Here is an 11753-nt window from a genome sequence, read left to right on the forward strand (position 1 = left end):
TCAACAACGGGTTATTTTGTTAACAAGGATAAAATCCATATTGATCATTTGATCACTCACTGACTATGCTGAACATCGCTTTTATTCTGCTGCATGAGCCACAACACCACAAATACGACTCTTTCCTTTTTGTTCATAACATATAAAATGACTGCACGCGTCAAGGTCGAAGTTAAGTTATGAATCCCTCAATTTGGCTCTCGGCATACCTACTTAAAGAGTTCTATAGATCGTATGCGCTTGGCCCAGAAAAACTAAATTTGCCATCCGGAAGTTAACGACCAACACCACAAAAACTGTGTGTATCCATGAACGTTTATAGGCGGGTTAATACGTTCAGTGAGCATTATCATAAACGCGGATGGCAAAAACAATAACAAAGACCCGAGTGGACGTCATCTTCAATCTATCTATAGGAGTTTCTGGCATGAAGATATTGAAAAACGGTTGGGACAAGAATGGTGCAAGAGGACTTCATAAAATGTGTTGTTTGTTTTGTTCCATGTGTTCTGCTAGGTATTGGGGGGGGGGGGGGGGGGGGGGGGGGGGGGGTAAATGAACAATTTAGAAGCCCCATTAAGCTGACGTATAGAATATGTGAAAAAGAAAAGCTTTTTTAACTTATACTTAGTTTTGACATACGGTATATCCAAAACTATGATGTTTGTTTTTTAGGGGGGTTTTCCCCTTTCCCCTTTTCCCCCTTCCCCCCCCCCCCCCCCCCCCTTTCTTTCCCTCTCTCTCTTCCTCTTTCTCTCCTCTCTTTTTTGGGGTGTGGTGGTTGTGTTGTGTGGTGTCGGTGGCATTGTCCTATTATGTGTGTTTACGATTTGATTTTGTTTTTGTATTCCGTTAACCGTGATTTTCCAAAAACGGGAGCGTGATTTTATATTAATGACAGGCCGTGTTTTTGTCACCTTTTGAAGTGGACGTAAACAATTTGATGAATTTGATCGAGAAAAAATATTTGGAAACAAACCATCCCCGCTCCTCCATTTTCGTCTTTTGTTTGTTTTTTTTTTTTTTTTTTTTTAAGAATTTTAATTTATTTTCAATCAGTTCTTGCCGTGTAAAAAATTGAAATGCGCAGTGTAATAATCTGGAAAGGGAAAATTTTTGGGTCAGATTTTGGGGGAAAAAAGGTACCAGGAACTTTTCTCAAATTTCTATTTTTTTAAACCGACTACTGTAAAAAAATTTTAAAAAATGAAAAAAATTTTTATATTCCCAAGATGAAAAAAAAAGGTTGGGTTTAATCTTTTTGACAAAACCGTTTGAAAAAAAAAAAATTTACCTTTACAAAAAATTGGGAAAATCCGTTAAAACCCCTTTCACACCCCAAGATTATGTTTTTTACTGTAACATAATTTAATTTAAAAAATAAAACCAAATTCCCCCAGCTTTATGAAAGAAGGTAAACAAAACATACCTTACATGCGGCTTCGTTTTCATCCCAACCGCTTTCTTTAGGTTTTCACTCCTGTTCATGGCAGCTTCTATTGGCTCACACCAAAAACAAACGCTTAACATGAACTTTTCCTGAATGAGAGGGTAACTTAAAAACTGCTCTAAAAAACAGAATAATGGCGGACGCCCAAAAAATTTTTCCCCCGACGAGGAAAAAAAGCGTATCCTTAGAAAAAAAAAAAAAAAATTATAAATTGTATGTGTTACTTTTACACTTTTTGATCACAAGAAATGAAAGTTCTGCGCCAAAAAAATAACCATTGTTTTGTTTAAAACCCGATGGCCCCTTTTCGGGGGGACGGGGGCAGCGACATTGAATCCAATTATGGTGGTTTCCAGGTGGGGAATTTTTGGGTTTGTAACACGGACAAAATACACAACTAAACCCTACCAATGCTTGCATTTCAGGTTTTTCTCCACAAAAGTTAAAGATAAAAAAAAGTTTTTGTTTTTCATCTTAAAAACGCCACTACCCCATTATTCATTGTCGTATTTTTTCTTCCCCCCGTTTCGTGATAAAAAGGGAAAGTAAAAACTCCATTTTACTTTTTGTATATTAAATTAAGCTTATTTTTAATTTCCTTGTTTCGTTATTTTTTCTTCGAGCTTCGGCAGCAACATTTAGAATATCAATTGAAGAAATTGAAAAAAGTATCCTCCAAAATAAAATTTTTTTTTTCTTCCCTTTAACTTCAAATTTTTAAAAAGATTTCCCTTCTAAAAGATTGGACCTGAACTTCTTAAACTTTAAAAAAGTCTCAGGTTTAAAATTTGACACGTTGAGTCACCTTGACATCTTATTTGACGTAAAATTTTAGCCACAAAACAACTAACAATAAGCGTTTTTTCCCTGCACGACAGTAAAGGTATGGTAAAAGGGGGGTTTAAAGGGAATTGCCAAATTATAAAAACTAGGATGAGTCATAGTTAAAAAAAAGTTCTAGCGTGCATGCATCATTAAGTGTGAGGTCATTTTTCAATTTGCATGAAAAATGCAACAAAAAAAAATAAAAATTTAATTTTAAAAAATAATAATAAAAATAAAAAAAAATAAAAAATAATAAAAAATAAAAAAAAATATTTAAAAATTTTTAATAAAAAAATTTTAAAAATAAAAAATAAAATTTTTTTAAAAAAAAAATAAAAAAATAAAAATAACACGGTTTTTTTAGTCACCAGCCGATGGTCGGTGAATTATTTACAACTCGACGACTACCTGTCATTTCCATTATGCAGCCAGCCAAGGTTGAGATAATTAATTTAATATAATAAAATATATATATATGTATTATGTAGTCGATTATCATGGATACCCCATTGCCTTTTTATTTATATCAATCCATGATATATATGGTGTCTGTCGGTGATTAAGCAGTACGGTGCTTCGACTTGTTACAAGAGTCAAGCGATGTTGAGTGTGATCAATAGCCGGATGGAAAACATTAATAGCAAATAAAAAATTTAAAAACCTCTAACCCCTTGGATAAGACAACTTAGATACTTTACAAATAACACATCCATTCGATTGAAATGTGAATGAGTACCTAGCTATGGAGACAGGAACGGATATGATATTCTTGAGGAGCATGCATGTACGGTAACTGCACCGAAAGAACAACTTACAACACCCGAAATGATAAAAGTTTGTTCCCTAATAGTCTCCCTGATGGGGATAAATGAAATATTGGGAAGTATGTTGAGCATGGCGAAAAAGTGAAAACGTGCTACAAATATTGTGGAGTTGTTATTCGTTTTATTTTGTTTTGTTTTTGTTGTTTGCTTTTTTGGTGTTTTTTTTGGTTTTGTATTATTTTTTTTTTGGGGGGGGGGGGTTGTTGTTTTTTGTTGTTGTTTTTATTTTGTGTGGTTTTTTTTAAGGGAACATCGAATAACTATCATTTCCTAATTCCATTCCACCCATTTAAAAATGACTGGGCAACTTTATCTTAGATTATGTCGGAAAGTATACTCTACACCGAGACGGACCAGTAACCTTCTGTCTCGAGACAATATCCAGCAAATGTTACAGTCCATTTGCCGCTACATAAATAGGGGGGGGGGGGGGGGGGGGGGAATGGGAGGAGCATCAGACCCTTTGGATGTTGTTTTAAAGCTAAAGCCTAAACTAAAGGATTACAATCCACCATATTACCTACTGGCTTTGATTACAACAACAACAATAACAACAACAACAACAATAACAGCAAACGATTGGGTTTTTATTACACATTGCTGCTCAATCAAATAAGACTGACATCGATAAAAATAAAAACGCGGTACAAGTACAAGACCAAGTTTTTAAAACCGCATACATGCAGGTAGCCTATAACATAATGTCATAATAATATTATGTTAAAAACCATGTCACTGTAGCCTCATTAATCAGTAACACATCATAATTGCGCAGATCGAAATCGGAATTCCCAACTTAATTAAAGTAACGCCGTGCAGTAGGATACCCCCCCCCCCCCCCCCCCCATCCCGGCCCGCACTTGTTGTTTCCCCCCAGCCCCCCTCTCAGCTTATAAATTCAGACATGGAGGTGATTACATACAGCATCCAAAACGAATTCTTGTCAGATTTAATTGGGAGTGCAAGAAGGTATCAAATTAGTGTTGTTTTCGGCTAATTTCAACGTTGATGTATGAAAAAGCATTCAATGTTTTCAGCTAATTTAATATTTGAAAGGGAAAAAAAACGTTGTTTTAGGCTAATTTTATGTATGACAATGAACACTGAAATCTTCTCACATAATGTAGATCCATATATTATTATATATTATTATTATTAGTCTATATTATTACAAAACACTTTTTTCCTCATATTTCGTAGAGGGTGCATTGATGGATTAGTTGGGGAGCATTCGCTTCACATGCAAAAGGTCCAGTATCCATCCTAAGGGCAGTCTAGATTTTGTTCTAACTAACCCCATTGTCCACCCAACATTGATCGGATAGCTGGGTCTGTTACTTAAATAGACTTTGCAATAAGTTAACCAAGTCATTAATTTACCAGTTGATTTTTACCAATCAAAATGCGGGATTTGTCACATAGCCTCAACCCCGCTCAGACAAATACAGCTGGTTGTTTACAAGTAATAAAATAAAGGAAGTTGACATCACTCTGCTCTTTTTGTTTGTTTTGTTGGGGTTTTGTTTGTTTTTTTTGTTTTGTTTTTTTGTTGTTGTTTTTTTTGTTTTGGGGGTTTTCTTTTTTACCGTTAGACGTCTAGTTGTGTGATTAGTTTTCACTAGATTCGCTCATTCAGACACTAACTTTTAAGGTTACACTTATTTTTCAGTGACGGTTCGATTGATCAGGCGTGTAGAACTAATTAGTATTTTTTAAACACATACCATCGATGGTAATACCGTACCGTGTAGTTTGCTTGGATTTGCAGTAATTGCCATTGTTTACATTCAGTATAGACACCTAGATAACCACGCCCCTCGGAAGTCGTCATTATGTAAACAATGGCAGTGATTGGTAAACATCGCGGTCAACACAGGTTTTACTGTGAATGGGATTTGTCTAAGTAAAATACACACCGTTTTATCGCTTGATCAATAGAACCATCACAGAAAACTATGTTAATTTAAACGTTTATAACATGATCGAGAAAATCGTGTGATAACTAGTCACTCGTTAAGCGGTATATAGACAATACCAATGATCAGAGAGAGGTCGATTTCATGCAAGTTATTGTTTATAAAGAATCAACTATGTTTGTCCCAGCATGTGTTAAGGTGTGTCACAAATTTCATATTTTGATTGGTCAGAAATCTACTGGTTAAAACGCTACGCAAGGGAACAACCCGACACAATGCGCCTTACGCATACGGCAATAAAGAACTACCGACTGAACCCTAAACTGTCCGAAAATGTCAAACGACAGTTTTCTAGTTTAAAAAAATAATAAATAAAATCTTTTTAAAAAGTCAGGGATCTAAATGTTTAGATAAGGTGGCAAGCAATCAACCGATGCGATGTAAACATGGTACTGGAGAAAATGAAAATATCTTAAGACAATTTGTATATACGGCAGTTAAGCTCACGACTTCAGGTAATGAAGAGGTAAAAATTTGACATGCTTAATTATATTCTAATTTGCAATTACTTACTAATGAGAGTGACGCTAATTTCATGTTTCAAACCGATGTTGGGATTTTTCTTTTTTTTTTTAAAAGAATTTTTAAATAAATAAATAAACAAAATAATAAATAATAATAATAATAATAATAATAATAATAATAATAATAATAATAATAATAATGATAATAAATATAGTACAAATAAAAATAATGATTACAATAATAAATAATAACTCTAAAATGAACAAATATAAACGAGAGGAGAAGAGAAAGAGAAGAGAGAGAGAGAGAGGAGAGAGAGAGAGAGAGAGAGAGAGAGAGAAGAGAGAGGAGGAGAGAAGAGAGAGAGAGAGGAGAGAGAGGAGAGAGAGGAGAGGAGAGAGAGATGGGGCGTTTAATTTGACTTGAGATCAAACCATTATAATGAACAATTCAAGACGATGATTAATCTAAACATTACAATAACAACGCACTCTGATCTAAACACACACTAAATAACACATTTTCTCACCATTTTGGCAAGCATTTCTTACTTCAAATACGACATTTTAAGATTACCACCCCCCTCTCCCCCCCCCCCCCCCCCCCCTTACAATCCTCTCCCTTCCAACTTGTCAAAAATGCTGTATACACAAAACTGTAAAGAAATCTTGTGTTTTTTAAATATTTTTAGAAGCCTAGATTCACCGCTGATATTTGAAGTAATATTTTTCTTGCAAAATTATCAACAACTACAAAAAAAAAAAAAAAAAAAAATCTCGTCAATGAACGACAGACATATTATAGTCCTAGTCCTAATGATTCCCTGGGCTACGTCATCAACCGACAACCACATCGTGACAAATCGTACTAGTAATAGGTACATACTATATTATAATATGTAATAGGTGATACAGTACTTGGTACATACGCATACCATCAGACTTAAAACTATACACCTCATTAGCAGTTACATTTGATTTTGGCCATATCTATAATAATAATAATAATAATAATAATAATAATAATAATAATAATAATAATAATAATAATAATAATAATAAGAATAAGAATAATAATAATAATGATGATGATGATGATGATGATGATGATGATGATGATGATGATGATGATGATGATGATGATAATAATAATAATAATAATAATAATAATACAAAACACAATAATATCCCCTCCACCTCCATCCCCAAGCAAAATGAAATAAATCATTTAATTATTCAAGTATCTTTAAAAACTTTATTTTGTAATGTACAAAACCTCTGTGCATTTTCAATTCATAGCACCAGCCATATATCTTTAACAAATATAAACCTTAACAAAATCGGCCTGAAGAGCCAAACAGCCAATGGCCAATGTCTTCTTCAATCTGTCCCGAAGTAAATGTTTTGTTTCTACTTGATGATTAATGAGTTATATTCAAGGGTCAAGTGTGTATATAGGTGTGGATGTTTGAGTGTGCATGTGTATATATGTATGTGTGTGTAAGTGGTGTGAATGTGTATGTGTATGTGCCCAGTATTTTATTATTGCCATTCATATTGGTATCATTGTGATCCAATTTGAATTTCAATTTCCTTGGACAATAAAGTTCTATTATTATATCACAGGATGGACTTATTTGTCATCTCGGGCATTTCAATATTAAGCTCCTATTGTCTGGAATTCTCTGCCAATATCATTAAGATCACATCAGTCTGTAAAAACCCTTTAAAAAGAGTCTTCATACATATTTCAAGCAATCTGTCGAACTTGATTCATCAACTCAAAAGTAGAGTTCAGACATTAACATTATATTGACTACAGTGGGTTATAGTTGTACTTATTGAATAATTATATGACTTATTTGTGCGGCTATAATGGCCTTGTACTAGTAGTATGACACTCGCTTTCAGATCAGAAGGTCCTGGGTTTGAGCCTCGCTCAGCGCATAGTTGAGTCCTTGGAAAGGGCTCTTTACTCACATTATCTCACCATACTCAGGTGTAAAATGAGTACCTGGCCATTGACAGCGCTGTCTCTGTCAGAAAAAAAAATGAAATATCGCATATCATGTTTTGTTCTTCATGTTACGTGTTGCTGTTGGTCAGGGACCCGTTGTAAAGCGCTTTGAGCACATTTAGTGGATATTGCGCTATTTAAGAGCTCAATATTTATATTTATTTATTGAATTAATTGGCACATCTCATCTGATTTTTTTTTGTTATTAAACAATAAAAATGATGACTGCCTGCACAAGTAAGCCAATAACCTTTAATTGCAAACACTTGTAGGACAATCAGCCACTGGTTATTCTTGTGTCAGAATAATTTGGTATGCAATCCAAATGTGTTTGGTATGGTGCATTGTATTATATGTATCCACAGTTGGCTGTGTGATCTACAAGCAAAGCAAATATAAACTATGGTGTTTGGCATTTGACGTTTAATCGACCAATTTTAAGACAATTATAAAGTCAGACATTCTTGTATGTATCAGTAAAGCGGCATTAAACCAAAACCCACAAGCATAGAAGAGTGCTCACAGCTCATAAAAGCCTACTTTTTCTCTCTCCCTCGGGCCAAAAAGACAATATTTCAACCCTCATATTACCAGGGATGCCAACAAAGTAAAACATGATAAAAATCAGGATTTGACTCAGAAATCTTGATTTATTTTTTTTTAAATATATACATTTTTTTTATCATAAAAATTCGAACCAACCTTTCCATTTGGTTTTCATTTATCAAATTAAGGAAAAAAGGATTTAGCCTTTACAATATACTTGTACAATCTGACTTGTGGATTTAAAAAATACCACAGTAGAAATTCAAAGCCTTGGTAATGAAAACCATTTCAAAACATCAAATATGCTAAATAATAACATTTTAAACTCTTTGAATGATAATCATGCGAGTGTATAATTACTAAATCATTACGAAAAAAAAAAAAAATCAATGAAAAAAAAAAGCATACGTTACACTCCTGACTACATTCTAATTCAGTTTTAACATTATTATCATGCATTCTCAAAGTTTGATAAAAGGTAAAATTGTATTCAAGATAATATTATTATAATTGTTCTCGTTTGAGTGAACATGTAGTCCATTTGAGACCCGTGGAACTAGATTTTATTCCGGTTTCTATGGAGTGAAACGGATGATAGAAATTTCTTGCTACCCTTTAGATAGAACACTAGTCTATAGCAAAGTCCCTCTGCCAGATCTAACTGACCCAGCTACCCATCAGTGCTGGGTGGGCAGGGGGTTTAGAAAAAGAAAAAAAATCTCCTTCACCCAGGATCGATCTCAGTCCCCTTGCATGTGAAGTGAGTAGTCTGTCAACTGAGCTATCATGACCCCCTAGAGTGAATATGACCTAAACTTAAATCATTTGGTATCCTTCCATCAAAGATGGTTCCCAAGAGTTGTAAGAATATTGAACGTATTTGTGATCAAATATTCTCTGCTTGAGATCTGTTTTACCTTTTAAAAAAGAAGACATGCTTTTCTTTATAAGGAAATCCACGAAAATGACCTCAGCACCAAATATAATAAAAAGGGAATTATATCAATTGATAAAAGGTATTATTAATATTACTATCATCAATTAGTCACTAGTCGACTGTGATTCAAAATATCCTATCACTGATGTTATTTTTATTTATTTGTAATAATATCTACCAAAAAAGCAAAAGCTTCAATATTAGCATTAGCCTATATGATTAAAATTAAAGTAGAATTAAAATAAGTAGACGATAATATTTCTAAAAAAGAAATTGTTTATGCATTTGAAAACTCCTTCTATTGTAGTTCTTTGACGCAGCTTTCTCGTTATTGAAGATTAATACATGTGCATTGCAAAAAAAAAAAAAACACAACTGTATTCAAGAGTCGACTCTGATTAACTGCCTACAGTTATCCAGAGGCGACTCTGAATAACCATTTAGAGAATATAGACAACTGATGGAGTTGAAATGGAGGAAATATTAGAACCAAGAGTATATTCAAACTAAATTCCTCAAAATAACTGATATTCTCATAAGCTTAAAACTTGAATGTCACTTTCATTTAGTCTCAGAAATCTTCAACTTCAAATCAGGCTCAGGGTCCTCCTACTCCTATGGCTGTGTTTGTGCGGCCAATGATCAAGATTCGCAAAATTCAAACAATTTGTTCTAAGACTTCGAGACACTCAACTTCAAAATGACAACTTGTTTGTTATTGAGTATCTGAGTTTGAGTTTGAGTGATGAAGTTGATAAAGACAGTAAAAGTTTAAAATAAAAAAATAAAAAAACAGGTATCAGTGTCATTGTCATCAGTCATCCCCTATGTGTAGCCTATACCGGACCGCCTATAGCCTATGGCCTGTGTACGAGTAATACCGTAGTAAACTACGAGTTGCTATGCAATCTATACAAAGTAATATAGACTAGAAGATATTGTATTTTGTAATAAATCTAAGAGAGAAATGACCTCTATGGATAAGGTTGATCTACAGATATTTCAAAAGAAGGAAGAGTTGGGTAGAAAGGGAAGAGGAGAAGGAGGAAGACAGTGATTGGCTTTGTGTTTCAGAATTTCGCTCCATCACATTCTGCTCGACTACACACTAACTTACCTCCAACAACCACCAACTTGTATTCCGTCATTTGAGTATCCCTTTGAAAAGAAAATCACAAAACATACATACGTACAAATCAAAGAATGCACAAAATAATTGTAATGGTCAGTTACCACAATAACACGCCAATATACGAGTAAAATTGATTTTGGAAATTCTGACTATCGAATGTGTAGGTGACTGTGTCAGTGGCAGTCAGCCAGCGAATTTTGTGACCCCATCAAACAAGAGTTCACACTTCACACCCTTATGTGAGGCTCGTCGTTCAATATTATAAATCAGCAAAATATATTTTCCTATGATAATATTTCATTTATTTGACCACTGTTATTTATCATCGAATTTCGATGCCTTGATTTTAAAATTACTGGCAATATAAGCTTTTGTTCCGAAAATATTTATAATATTGTGTAGACAAATTCCATAATGATCCTTACGAATCTCTTCAACAGCAGACAATTGAGACCACTGGCTTCACCGTAAAGTCGGCGGGCGGTTTCACACGACTTCAGAGAGGTCTTTTTTTTTTTTTTTTCTCGTCACCACGCCCCTCCCTCACCATGTGCTAACAGTTTGCTGCCAAATTTACGGCACAGCTGATGGTGACGTCAATAATATGAGTTTAAAAATAATTCCGTCGTTAATCATTTTTCCCACAAAAGCAAACCTGCGAATCTTCTTACCAAATGGAAATTTATATCGGATTCTCAGCGTCTCCAATCACATAATTAAAATAAAATGCGATTCACAACAACTGGTAATCGAGAATTCCAGCGAGATGGGCTATGACCATGGCCACTGCTATGATGATTCACCGAGTGACCAAAATAAAACATAAATAAACAAACACAGAGAATGACAGTGTTTATTATTATTATAATTATCATCATCATCTTCATCATATCATCATCATCATCATCATCATCAACATCATCAACATCATCATTACCATCATCATCATCATCATCATCATCATCATCATTATTATTATTATTATTATTATTATTATATTATTATTATTATCATATATTATTATTTATTATTATTATTATATTATTATTATTATCATATTATTATATTATTATTATTATTTATATTATTATTTATATTATTATTATTATTATTATTATTATTATTATTATTATTACTATTATTATTATTATTATTATCAATATTATTATTATTATTATTATTATTATTATTATTATTATTATTATTATTATTATTATTATTATTATTATTATTATTATTATTATTATTATTATTATTATTATATTATTATTATTATTATTATTATTTATTATTATATTATTATTATTATTATTATTATATTATTATTATTATTATTATTATTATTATTATTCATCCTCATCATTATTATTATTATCATTATTATTATTATTATTATTATTATTACTATTTATTATTATTATTATTATATTATTATTATCATTATTATTATTATTATTATTATTATTATTATTATTATTATTATTATTATTATTATTATTATTATTAACATCATCATCATCATCATCATCATCATCATCATCATCATCATCGAGTCATTGTTCCCCAAATTATAACTGTAATC

At 32.6% G+C, this 11753-nt stretch overlaps 1 protein-coding gene across 1 annotated transcript in view; it reads right to left on the minus strand.

The window, feature by feature from the left end:
- LOC144978302 (GTPase KRas-like) overlaps positions 1-10379 on the minus strand; it is a 53996-nt gene extending 43617 nt beyond the window's left edge. Inside the window, exon 1 of the mRNA XM_078924160.1 lies at positions 10157-10379. Within this exon, the coding sequence (XP_078780286.1) occupies positions 10157-10187 (31 nt within the window). The 5' untranslated portion in view covers positions 10188-10379. The remainder of the gene's footprint in view (positions 1-10156) is intronic.
- Positions 10380-11753: the final 1374 nt, after the last annotated feature.

Source organism: Berghia stephanieae, chromosome 8 (genome assembly GCF_034508935.2).
Source record: "Berghia stephanieae isolate SIO BIC M18660-M18661 chromosome 8, UCSD_Bste_1.3, whole genome shotgun sequence".
Taxonomy (NCBI): Eukaryota; Metazoa; Mollusca; class Gastropoda; order Nudibranchia; family Aeolidiidae; genus Berghia; species Berghia stephanieae.